General features: G+C 40.4%; 1 protein-coding gene across 1 annotated transcript; it reads right to left on the bottom strand.

Moving 5' to 3' along the window:
• Nucleotides 1–683: 683 nt before the first annotated feature.
• On the bottom strand, nucleotides 684–12,234 carry LOC116390870 (dentin sialophosphoprotein-like). Its single transcript, XM_031860988.1, has 21 exons — nucleotides 12,213–12,234; nucleotides 11,603–11,760; nucleotides 10,379–10,432; nucleotides 7,360–7,438; nucleotides 6,601–6,653; nucleotides 6,411–6,506; nucleotides 5,701–5,787; nucleotides 5,466–5,582; nucleotides 5,262–5,298; nucleotides 5,109–5,115; nucleotides 4,751–4,799; nucleotides 3,994–4,056; nucleotides 3,685–3,768; nucleotides 2,989–3,063; nucleotides 2,827–2,892; nucleotides 2,647–2,697; nucleotides 2,349–2,444; nucleotides 2,152–2,214; nucleotides 1,957–2,055; nucleotides 1,817–1,861; nucleotides 684–1,673 (listed from the first exon to the last, which is right to left on the bottom strand). The coding sequence occupies exons 1-21, from the start codon at nucleotides 12,232–12,234 to the stop codon at nucleotides 996–998; spliced, it is 2,079 nt and encodes a 692-aa protein (XP_031716848.1). The 3' UTR covers nucleotides 684–995.
• Nucleotides 12,235–13,617: the final 1,383 nt, after the last annotated feature.

Raw genomic sequence — 13,617 nt, 5'->3', positions numbered from 1 at the left:
GGGGCAGAGACACACCTGGAGAGAGCTCCAATCCCACCCCTCCAAAAGTAGGAGCATCAATACTCCATTGCAAGTAAAATCCCTGCATATGAAGTTAAACAAAAGTTTAAAAAAACAACGAATGCATTAAATAGCATTATGCAGAGCAACCCTTATCAGTCTTGAATATTTTAAATTAACGTTTGAAGATCATTTTTAAAGAAATGACCTCGCGGTGGATTCAAGGCTTCGTCTGGGGAGAAGGGTGCAATGTAGCACATATAATTCCCAGCTGATGTTATTTCAAAGTGATAGTACACTAACCAAGACAAAGTAATGAAAATATGGGAGAATGACCTCTAATATAATGTGCAGGCTATAAAATAAAGCAACCCTCGGTCACACCGGAATTAGTGTTTTCAGTTAGTATTTCACTGGCATACTACATATTTACACCTTCAATATTTTCACTGTAAATTTACAGACTAATCTAAAGCGTTACCAACTGTTTTTGTAAAACAGCCGTTAGAAGCTTTATTCTCATTTCCTTCTTCATTCAAAAGCCCCAAAATAAATGTCTAAATCCAGAGCGTTCTTGTTCTGTTCCTGAAGAACCTGAGATGCAGGAGTACCTGAAGGCAGCATAAACAGGAGACAAGAAACAAAACAAATAGAATCATATTGATTTATTCTGCAGTGAGGATTTTTCATTGTATTTTTTCATGTGATTGTGAAAAAAAATCCACAAATGTGCTTTTTATTAATAAAAAATACAATCATCATTTCTTTAATGGTATAATTATATTCCTCAACTTGAACATTTCCATCGTGACACAATGCGTCTTTACACAGTAACCTCTGTTTTCCACCAGATGAGTCATCATATTTTTCTTGCATGAAATCAGGGTATCGTTAGGTTATCTCATCATAACGTTCAACATCCTCCAGTGTCATATAAGCTGTGCTTTTAAAAAATATCTGTAACATGTACTTTGATCTATGACATCTCATTATTGCTAAGGCTTGGGGCCTTTCAATAGGTCACTAGAGGTGAGATGGGAGGTGGAACGGGTCCCTCCCTCTCCATACCTCCGTGGGCTCCCCATCAGTGATTCCATGGGGCTGGGAGGTCTGCGATTGGGGGCCCTATCTCCAAAATTCAGTGTGGAGCCAGGGACATAGGAGCTATGGACAGAGGAGACATGGACAGAGGAGCCAGGGACATAGGAGCCATGGACAGAGGAGCCAGGGACATAGGAGCCATGGACAGAGGAGCCAGGGACAGAGGAGCCATGGACAGAGGACCCAGGGACATAGGAGCCATGGACAGAGGAGCCATGGACAGAGGGCTTGGAGACAGAGGAACCAGTGAAAGAGGAACCAGGAACAGAGGGCTTGGAGACAGAGGAACCAGTGAAAGAGGAACCAGGAACATAGGAGCCAGTAACATAGGAGCCAGGGACAGAGGAACCAGGAGCAGAGGAACCAGGGACAGAGGGCTTGGAGAAAGCTGAAGTACTAAGAGGATCCAGCTTCACAACAGGCTTGGAGGGGAGTGGCACGAAGGAGACGACAGTAGCAGTGCCAGGAGCAGCACCAGGCTTAGAGCAGCTGCCACTGGGTGAAAGTCCGCCGCCACCTGATCCTGAAACTTCTGTTTTTGGCTCGCCGCTTTGCTCGCCATCAGGGCTTGCCTGCAATGAAATCAATAACCACCACATGAAGGATAGTGTCAACGGAAAATCGAGTTACGGAAGGTGAATAAGACACTGAGGGGAAGATCACGGCGTCGGTTTTTACTTACGCCGTAAGTAAAAACTTCATGCAGTAAACTTACACTCTTTTTCTTCTTGTCAGTTTCACTTCCTGATGAGCCAGAACTCTGAAGGCCAAACAGGAAAAAATGAAGTCATTTTAACTTCACATAGATATAGACAGACATCATCTGATGATAATCCCATTTCACAAGTATTTCACCTTTTTCTTCTTCTTCTTCTTGTCCTTCTTGTCCTTTTTATTCTCCTTGTCACTGCCACTGCAACCATCAGATGAACCCGATGGACCGGAGCTCGAGTCCTGCTCAAATATAAAGCACGGAACACTCCATCAACTATGTTTTGTAAAACAAAAAAATAGCATACATGTGTTTCTCCGTACTTTACAATAGTTCACCTTCTTTTTGTCCTTCTTCTTTTTCTTCTTCTTGTCATCATCACTGCTAGAAGAATCAGAGTCCTTGATGGATGCGAATATGGTAATTGTGTTACTGTATCATTAAAGACATCCCATCTTGATATACACAGGGAACGTACAAATATATTAAGCAGGAGGCTGCACTGGACACATACAACACATTCACATTGTTTTACCTTCTTCTTGTCTTTCTTTTTCTTCTTATCCTTCTTCTTCTTTTTCTTCTTATCGTCATCACTAGAAGAATCGCTGGACGATTCAGAAGAAGAATCCTGGACAGAAAGAGAAACAAAAACGTTTAGTCATCACACCACCTCATGCACACATGCTCACATGGTCATTCAGCTGTTTCACGTCACTGACCAAAGATCATCAACAGTACTTTTTACAGGAAATGTCACATATAACAAGTTGTTAATGAACAAATGTTGTAACTCATATAATCAACCAAAAACAAAGATGAGATGTTCTCACCTTCTTCTTCTTATCCTTCTTCTTCTTCTTATCTTTCTTTTTCTTCTTCTTCTAAAGTAAGAAAAAGACATGTACTCATGATGAATTGTGTTGCCGTTTATCTCTGTTAACTTCGTAAACTTGGTTACTGATGAATAATTCACGAAGTAGGGACCGTAATATCTGTGTGTTTCATCTTACCTTGTCATCGTCACTATCAGAGGAAGAGGAGGAAGAAGAGGAGCCATCGTCAGAAGAGCTGGCCTTCTAGAAAAAAAGGATATCAGTGAGTCAGTCAGTCAGTCACAGAAGTGCATCCAGGTTCATTAAGACTCATTCATTCACGTTTTCACATGGTTTTACCTTCTTCTTCTTCTTTTTCTTCTTCTTCTTTTTCTTCTTGTCATCTTCATTACCAGAGGAGGAAGAGCTGGAATCCTATAAAGAGAGCAGATGAATACGTATTAACATTAAACAATACACCTAAAAAAAGTAATGTACAGAAGTGTTGTAAACACAAACCTTATCCTTCTTCTTCTTTGTCTTCTTCTTCTTTTTCTTCTTCTTCTTCTCCTCTTCACTATCAGATGATGATGAGGAGGAGTCCTGTTCAGAGATAGAGCCGAGGATGATATAATAACACCATAATAACAGCACAATTACAAAAATGTAATATAGAGAAGTGTTGTAGACACAAACCTTATCCTTCTTCTTCTTTGTCTTCTTCTTCTTTTTCTTCTTCTTCTCCTCTTCACTATCAGATGATGATGAGGAGGAGTCCTGTTCAGAGAGAGAGCCGAGGATGATATAATAACACTATAATAACAGCACAATTACAAAACAATGTAATATAGAGTCATGTTATAAACACAGACCTTATCCTTCTTCTTCTTGGTCTTCTTCTTTTTCTTCTTCTTCTTCTTGTCCTCTTCACTATCAGAGGATGAAGAAGAGGAGGAGTCTGAATCCTATAAAGACAGAGAGAGCCGAGGATGATACAATAACAATAAACGACACACATACATAAATATAATATACAGAAGTGTATATTATACAAACCTTATCCTTCTTCTTCTTCTTCTTTTTCTTCTTGTCATCTTCGCTATCTGAGGAAGAGCTATCAGATGAAGAAGAGGAGGAGTCCTATGGATCAGATCAAATACAAATATTCACATTGATTTCCACAAGCAGACAATTTAACTTTTTTAATTCACCAAGCCTGCACGCAGGTTAACTCATGGATCCGTTTTATACAAATAAACTAAATTTACCGTGTGCCACGATACAAAAAGGAAACATACAATATACATCCCTATTTATTTGTGTGATATAATTAAAAAACAAAAACATCATCACGGCTGTGTATACCTTTTCCTTCTTCTTCTTCTTCTTCTTCTTGTCATCATCACTGTCTGAGGATGAGCCAGAATCCTGTAACAAAACAGAAAAGTTTTTTTTGGTGATGTTGATTATCCTTTATCATAACTATATGTTGCCGTAAATGTTGCATCAGTACACGGTGGTGACAACGCACAATAACAGCTGCAATGCCTCATTCTGTTTGAAAGGTGCAGCATGTACATAGTATAATCACCTTTTCCTTCTTCTTCTTCTTCAACTTCTTCTTCTTATCCTTCTCCTCCCCTCCTTCGCCCTCGTCATCACTCAGATTGCCTTCCTCAATACCATCGGGGAAGGCCTTTGCTCCCCCTGCTGGACAGGAAGCACCATTACCACCAAACCAACAACACTTTAACAAAGCCTCCAACATACAGTATGTGTGGTGTGTTTAAGAGCTTCAGTAGCACACATACCAGCCATTGCAGAGGACAGTTTGCCTTCTTCTGTTGCTTTCTTGGCCTGTCATGACAAAAGAAAGCAATGACTTTTAGTGCATCTGCGCATACATGTTTGGCACGTACGCATTATGTGTGAGTATTTCACCTTGTCAGCACATTCATCTTTCTTCTTCTCGCCATCAGCACATGGTCCTGCAGCCTCACCATCTGCAGAAAAGTCCAGCAATACTGCATCAACCTCAAGAACGCAATGATCGAGATGTCTATTTGTTGCTCTGATCATTCTGTCTTTTTATTTTTCAGTCACTTAAAAGTGAAACACTCACCGGCAGCTGAAAGAGCAGTAACACTGCAGAGCTCATTCTGCTCTTCATCCTGTGGAAGTCACAAACAAAATCACGCTCAGGTTTACTGCTTAAACTGCACCCTGTACTTCCTCTTAACGGTGCACTGCATGCACACACATAAGGGTTTCTCAGAGGGCGTGTGCACTGTTGGAGAATGTGGTTTGTTTATTTATTACAAAGTGAACACACGCTGCTTTACAGTTGTGCATTCGTTCTTAACATAATGAAAACTAAGCCTCATGTGTGCAGAAAAGAAAAAAAAGAAAAATGTATCCTGACTCAGCATTCCTACAATAAGTAGAATGCCCCGCGAGGTTCACGAGAGGAGCAGCCTCACCCCTGACCTGAAAACATACGGAATCATTGAGAAGCTTCAGACTTTTAAAAAAAAGAATACAATAAGGGCTGTTCACCTTTTTCTTGTCCTTCTTCTTCTTCTTCTTCTTTTTCTTGTCCTTCTTCTTCTTCTTCTTCTTCTCATCTTTGTCACTGTCAGAAGATGAGGATGAAGATGAGGAGCTGGAATCCTGTGTCAAGGAAAAAACAACTGTTAATCTCTACAGATAAAGAATCAGTCATCATAGTTGTATATGTATTACTGTATAATTTCTGCACAATCCTTCCAATCTTAATTGACACAGTAAGTAACAGCAGCACTTTATGTATTTAGAAGCAAGAGGCTCGTTTGCATTACCTTTTTCTTGTCTTTCTTTTTCTTCTTCTTCTTGTCCTTTTTCTTCTTTTTCTTCTTGTCATCCTCGCTGTCAGAGGAGGACGATGAAGAGCTATCTGAGGAAGAGGAGCTGGAGTCCTTTGAAAGAAGAACAAAACAATTAAAGAATCCGTTTTGATCATTTGTATTTACACACGTCCAACAGACAGTTGAAACCCAACAATATTGCAACTGCATAGAGTCAAACAAATCATACCTTCTTCTTCTTCTTCTTCTTCTTTTTCTTCTTCTTCTTCTTTTCATCCTCACTGTCAGAGGATGAACTGTCAGATGAGGACGAATCCTGGGACAGAGGAAGTACGGTAGATATTCAATAACATAATAAATGTAATTCATATTTTAATGTTTCATTGTTTTCATTACAAGTAATATTTAATGACGTGAGCTTGTCCAACAAAACAGTTACTTTTGCCCTTCCAAATTTAAAGTATATTATTGGGCAGCACATATACCCAGCATCCTGTACCAGCCCCGTTATGATTATGGCCTGAACGACTGGGACCCTACCTGGGTGCAGATGGAGGAAACTTCGTTCAGACCAGCGGTACGGCGCTGGCCTGCGCCTGTCTAATCGAATTCATATCCCTGTATTTAATCAGTGCTAATATGGACACAGTCTAAATGCCACTACAGAGTTCAAGCAATTCAAATACTTTCTCCTTGCAACAACCCAGTTTTCCCTCCGTCTCTGGATGACAATGTCAGTAGGATGTGGCACAAGAGAGGATTTACAGCATTTTAAAAAAATATAGAAAAAATGCTGGCCCTTGAAATTCAAACTCCCCTGAACTCCCCATTTCAGTTCTGTACAGTCTTCTCATTTCCATGAAAACAATAAAAACTAAGCTTAAGAAATAAACAGTTATTATTGTATAATCTGATGTATTGTTGAAAATGTGTACATACCTTCTTCTTTTTCTTCTTCTTTGTCTTCTTGTCCTTCTTCTTCTTCTTCTTTTTCTCTTTCTTCTTGTCATCCTCGTCATCTGACGAGTTGAAATTCTGAAGCAAGACAAGGACAAACATTCCATGATGACTACTCTACCAGCAAACAGCATGTTGTAAAATAGAAGAAGGTTTAATTAATCTCTCTCACCTTGCTTATCTTCATACCGTCTGCACACTGCTGCTCCATGTGGCCACCAGGACCTGAGAACATTCAATAAGTTGAAAATAACAGTTCCATGCTTTGTCAGCTGAGAGACATTTCTTTAATCAAATGGTCGGCAGAATAAAAAAGGATATTTATAGACAATCAACACAATTGTGAATATTGTTCAATGTAATTACAGCCCTCTAAATTTTCTTTACGAAATAAATTAAAATGTATAAACACAGAGCTTTGTAGACTTTTGTTTTACTACTGTAGAACAGGACCACATGGCCGATAATAAATATCAGACTGTGCATGTCAGAGTTTGACCGACTGGTGGCTTAGTCTCTTCTGTGTCATTGTACACTTAAACTGTCAGTCCAGACCATTATGACCAAATAATGAGCGAATGTGGGTGTCTTGAGAGGCCGTGTTATGACTGAAGGCTCTGAACTCACTTATAAGACAAGCAAGACTCCACCTACAATACATGCCCACCAGGCTGACCTCTAACCTACAATAATCTAAGTAATATAACGAGAGATGAACTGAAATCAACTTCTTGCAAAGAACCTGAGAAATGCTTTTTAAAGATTTTGGAATACAAGCATACATGCAAACGTACATGGGGTGGGGAATATGATAAGCAGTATTTGTATTTATTAAGGAGAATGCACAGAACCAGGAAAGACATTATCCTCTTGAGAGCATAATAAACCAGTTTCACATAATAATAAATGAGAAACGTTGTGTTGCGCTTACTCGATATGATGACAGTGTCGTACCAGACGTTCTCTCCTTCTTCGATCTTCTTCCTCTTCTTTTTCTTCTTCTTGTCATCCTGCGAGGACATGTTGATTCTTTCACAACAGTACGTTTGGATATTTTAAAACTTCTACTGTATGTCTCCTCGTGTATGAAGCTTGTTTGAAAAGTGAGTGTTGCACTTGCAAATACTGTATATATCAGAATCAGGATTGGGTGTCACCTACTAGTTACCCATTAAGAATTCTCTGCCTTCACTACAGGTAGATAACAAACATTCACCTTTGGAAATGCAGCAAAAAACAATACACGAGTGTTGATATGCACAGATTGTACAAGTGGCTATCATTACACACATACTGGATGCATAAGCATACAGTATATGCAATTGTAATGATGTGACATGCTGTGGTAGATATGGAAGTTGTTTAACACATTGTCAATGGGTGTGTTCCTGTCCTGTCAGTTACCACCTGCTATCAGATCCTGGAGCCTCCGCCCACAGCCCAGGGTGAAATGCATTCCAATATGGTACACCTACTTTTCCCATTTTCTACTCTTGTGATTCATTTTTTTGTCTCAACGCTTTTTTTTTTTATTGCTAAGCGGTACGTGTGATCAGAGGTCCACCAATGGGCGGTGGCCCATTTGTGGAATGCAAACTCAGTTGGCGTCTCTTGTGTTAAAAGCTCGTCGCTGGCTTTTCCTGAATCACCTGATTTTCCACCCACGCCCTTTAGAGAACCAGCAAGACATCACACCATCGTGTGACTGCAGTCACTCCAAGCTAAACTAGACAAAAGAGGTGAATACTGAAGCGGATAAGTTTTGGATTAGAGCTAATTCAAAAGCTGAAACTCTTGACAATTCACGCCTGGGGAAGGTTGATTTGCAGATCCCCTAACTTGCCAAAAGACATAATAAAAGCTCCTTTTTTAGGTTTCTAAATACGGTCAATTCAAAAGCCATTGCCGCCTAAATATTCTCATAACAGAGTGTATTGTTAGCTTTGACACTATCCTCACCTGAGGCAGTGACATAGTTGGAAGGGACTATCAATCCCCTGTGAGCTGATGGGAAATTGTTTGTGCTTGTGGCCAAGGACTTAATTTAGCAATGGTACAGGAAAGACTTGTGAAGGATTTACATAAACAAAACTGCATCGTAAAAAAACGTCACTCCGACAAGTCTCTTGAGCTCGTTTTGAAAGGAAACACGTTGGTTTCAACTGAGAGAATCCTGGATGCTGTGCATCAAGCATCACACACTTTGCAAAACAAAACATTTTCCTTGTCACGAGTGAGTCTCAGGCAGGGCTCTGTGGGTTTGAAATGCATGTTATGACAGCAATGTGTGCGTGACGTGTTAGAGCAAGACAGGAGTTGCATGGATGCAATGTCATTCTATACACCTACAGTGGGTACGGAAAGTATTCAGACCCCTTTAAATTTTTCACTATTTGTTTCATTGCAGCCATTTGCTAAAATCAAAAAAGTTCATTTTATTTCTCATTAATGTACACTCAGCACCCCATCTTGACAGAAAAAAACAGAAATGTAGAAATGTTTGCAAATTTATTAAAAAAGAAAAACTGAAATATCACATGGTCATAAGTATTCAGACCCTTTGCTGTGACACTCATATTTAACTCACATGCTGTCCATTTCTTCTGATCCTCCTTGACATGGTTCTACTCCTTCATTGGAGTCCAGCTGTGTTTAATTAAACTGATTGGACTTGATTAGGAAAGGCACACACCTGTCTATATAAGACCTTACAGCTCACAGTGCATGTCAGAGAAAATGAGAATCATGAGGTCGAAGGAACTGCCCAAGGAGCTCAGAGACAGAATTGTGGCAAGGCACAGATCTGGCCAAGGTTACAAAAGAATTTCTGCAGCACTCAAGGTTCCTAAGAGCACAGTGGCCTCCATAATCCTTAAATGGAAGAAGTTTGGGATGACCAGAACTCTTCCTAGAACCCAAAGATCACTGTGGCTGAGCTCCAGAGATGCAGTAGGGAGATGGGAGAAAGTTCCACAAAGTCAACTATCACTGCAGCCCTCCACCAGTCGGGGCTTTATGGCAGAGTGGCCCGAGGGAGGCCTCTCCTCAGTGCAAGACATATGAAAGCCCACATAGAGTTTGCCAAAAAACACATGAAGGACTCCCAGACTATGAGAAATAAGATTCTCTGGTCTGATGAGACTAAGATTGAACTTTTTGGCGTTAATTCTAAGCGGTATGTGTGGAGAAAACCAGGCACTGCTCATCACCTGCCCAATACAATCCCAACAGTGAAACATGGTGGTGGCAGCATCATGCTATGGGGGTGTTTTTCAGCTGCAGGGACAGGACGACTGGTTGCAATTGAAGGAAAGTTGAATGCGGCCAAGTACAGAGATATCCTGGAAGAAAACCTCTTCCAGAGTGCTCTGGACCTCAGACTGGGCCGAAGGTTCACCTTCCAACAAGACAATGACCCTAAGCACACAGCTAAAATAACAAAGGAGTGGCTTCGGAACAACTCTGTGACCATTCTTGACTGGCCCAGCCAGAGCCCTGACCTAAACCCAATTGAGCATCTCTGGAGAGACCTGAAAATGGCTGTCCACCAACGTTCACCATCAAACCTGACGGAACTGGAGAGGATCTGCAAGGAAGAATGGCAGAGGATCCCCAAATCCAGGTGTGAAAAACTTGTTGCATCATTCCCAAGAAGACTCATGGCTGTACTAGCTCAAAAGGGTGCTTCTACTCAATACTGAGCAAAGGGTCTGAATACGTATGACCATGTGATATTTCAGTTTTTCTTTTTTAATAAATTTCTACATTTCTGTTTTTTTCTGTCAAGATGGGGTGCTGAGTGTACATTAATGAGAAATAAAATGAACTTTTTTGATTTTAGCAAATGGCTGCAATGAAACAAAGAGTGGAAAATTTAAAGGGGTCTGAATACTTTCCGTACCCACTGTATGTGATCCTTGAGCAGCACCTATGCCATAACCGCAACTCACCTCGCTGTCACTCTCTGAAGAGCTACTGGAGGAGGAAGATGATGAGCTGGAATCCTGTTAAGAAAGAAGCAGGGAAGTTGTTGATCAACTCAATTGAACAGGTTTCTATACACGTTCCTTTGTGGGTGAAAGTGATAAATGAAAAACTAAACCAATGAGTCACTACGAACACACTGCGGCGAGGCTTAGTCGTAACCGCTGAGAGCAGGCGGTGTAGATGGCAGCAGAAGGGAGAGGCTCTTCACACACTTATAAAACTGCACAAGCAACCATTTTATCACACAGACGCACAAGAGCACACACACCCATTCCAGCAGCGCCACGAGCCAATCAAAGCAAAAGTGACAGTTGATCTGCGTTATAAACTAATTAATTCCTTTCATAGTCCTCTCCTGTTTGTCCGGCTGTTGCTAGGTGCAGGCCACATTGTACTTCCCTCGTCAGTCAGAAGACATGACTTCTGCCTCACATGTGTGGCCTACAATCAAGGCAACACCCTCAAGAAGCCGTGGGATCGACATGATTTAATCGTATTAGATATAAGGAGACTGTTGGTTGTTCAGCAGCACCGTCCCAACATAGTCTGTTTAACTTTCATTGGCGGAACATGACGAAGAGTTTTCAAGAAAACACTCAATAACATACTTTCTTCTTCTTCTTCGTCTTCTTCTTCAGCTTCTTCTTTTTCTTCTTCTTCTCGTCTTTCTTGCAGATACCCTCATCCTCGCTGTCCGAGGAGGACAGAGAGCTGTCACATGTGTGCAGCTCCTGGTGACAGAGAAAAGAATGATCTACTATGTCCCTCACACAATCTTTAGAATTCAGACTAGTGGGCATAATTACACATTAACATTACCGTTACAATTGCTAAACTTTACCTTCATGCAATTAATCATTTTGCAGTTGCCAGTGTAATTCACATGTATCTTTTTATTGTGTCATGAAATCATAACTATAACTACTGTTTTTAATGTTTCAATCAATGTTTTTAATTGTTTTTAAATCTCCTTTTCTTTTGCCTTATGTTTTGATGTTTTTGATGGTTTTATGTGAAGCACTTTGAATTGCCTTGTTGTTGAAATGTGCTATACAGATAAACTTGCCTTGCCTTACAAGTAATGAATAGTTAAGTGTCTTGAATATCTGGTGGAAAAAGTAACATCGGTCCATGCACCTTTTATTCAAATGGTTGTTCTGTGCTTTTAAAATGCCGCTGCTGCTCACCTTTCCATCTTTTTCTCCTGCAGACTGTCCAGGTTGGCTCTTGTTTCCCTCCACCTTGTCCAGGTCTTCAGGCTCCACTACCTCAGCAAGGGGCTGCAAACCACCAGGAGAGACGGCCGCTGGCTGCTGCACACATGCAGCGCCTGCTCCAACTGGAGCTACACAGTACAGGGTGACCGTTTTTACATTTAGAATCCTATTAGCTCAGCTGATGAGCCACCAGTATCATTATGGAGGATCAGCTGTTGTAGCAACCTGCACTTCCTTATTGTCCAACTTACTTAAACGGACTGTCAGATTTAAAAAATCAATCATAAAGGTGATGAATTAAAGAAATAGTTCCTTTTTCCGTAAATCCAGCCAATTGCCTAACTATTAAAACAATCCAGAAAGCGCCACACCCTAACAGTAAAAGGAAAGACGACAAGGTGTTCTGTTTTGTGTAAATAGACTATATCTGTCATAGAAACACCTTTATCATAAAAAAGCAACACATGGATCATTAGCTTTCTTGCTGAAATGAAAGAGACTAGCCACAATCAAATTAAATACACACTTTGCAAACGAAGTAGATTGCTAAGAAACAACTAATAATAAAAAGACAGCACACCTTTGAGCAGGGGGGACTCCATTATGGTCCAGACCTCTCCTCTGTCAAGGGACCCACGTCTGGTCTGTCGAACCTACCTGTGCACTTTTATGGCAAGTGTGTACATGACGCTTGAGAGTTCTATGGGTGGGGACGTGTCAAGACGTCCAAAATCAAAGAGACTTCCCTTCACAAGTTTCAAAATAAAACCCACATTGAAATACAAGGTTTAACATTACCATGTATGTACCCCTTATAGGCTATATCGAATGGGCCAGCTCAAATGTCATTATCCAGTTCTCTGAGACGTAACTGCTGACAGATTGTACGCTTTTATTTTTATAGGCTATTTTTATGCAGCGGCTTTTATTTTGAAAGCAACAACGTTTTACACCCAGGCCCTGCTTGGTGTTGTAAACATCCTTCCTTGCTCTTACACTTCTGACAGGTACTACTTCTGTAGTTGCACTCCAATGGGCTGGGCCTGTCAGTGTACTAAGGCACTGAGTGATTCATCAAAGGGCTCCTCAGGCACTGCTGTTAGGTCACCATTAGACAACAAATACTCTCTCTGACTTGTTGGCCCTGTGGTTGGTTTACCTCAAGCTGTATAAAGAGAGTTGCGTCAACGAAAGTTCAAAATGCTTGATCGCCACGCCATTCACGTAGACTTCAGATAGTTCCAGGAAGTACATGGCGCGCAATTTGAATGCGTAGATATTGGTAGAAATCAGTACAGAGAGACAGAACTGCGATTTTCGCTAATTAGGAGTCAATAAATTAACTGATTTACAATATCCATATAGAGCAACAACACATGTATTAAGTTACATGAATTATGTGATTTTTAAAAGTTAAATTTGCTAAGAATTTGTGGAATAGTAAGTGTGACATCTAGAGCTCCCTGCCTTGTTGACAAGGAACAGTGTGTACGATTTTGGAAGACTCCATGGAAGAGGACCCGCTCCCTATTTAGATATAATATCATATTTAGCGATGGCAACGGCGGCGTATGTACATGCTGCAGCCGGTAGCTCCCAGGAATTTCTTCATGAATTGTTTTTGTTGGTGCAAATTCAGAAAACGCGCTACATCAATGTTCTACTGTTTATGGATGGTTTGTCATGTTTGTTGTGATATAAATGGGCTACAACAGAATTTCGTTGTGCATCCCTGTGTTGCATAATGACAATTAATGATCCTTGAATAAATGGCTTTATCGACTTTAGTTTCAGGTCATTATACAATAATAAAAACATGGTTATAAATATCATATTTCATTTCAGCCAATTAATCCCCCTAAATGTTACACACTGTTCCTTTAATGGAATAGTAAGAATCTGTGTAGTATATAAATATTACAATTGTAAATATTGATGTGCAAATGAGTTGAAATTGACTATTATTTATTATGTTTAACAGTTAA

This window comes from Anarrhichthys ocellatus, unplaced genomic scaffold (assembly GCF_004355925.1).
Source record: "Anarrhichthys ocellatus isolate YVR2014 unplaced genomic scaffold, GSC_Weel_1.0 scaffold24, whole genome shotgun sequence".
NCBI lineage: Eukaryota > Metazoa > Chordata > Actinopteri > Perciformes > Anarhichadidae > Anarrhichthys > Anarrhichthys ocellatus.
The sequence above is the reverse complement of the archived record's forward strand: the minus strand, read 5'-3'. Positions and strand labels throughout refer to the sequence as shown.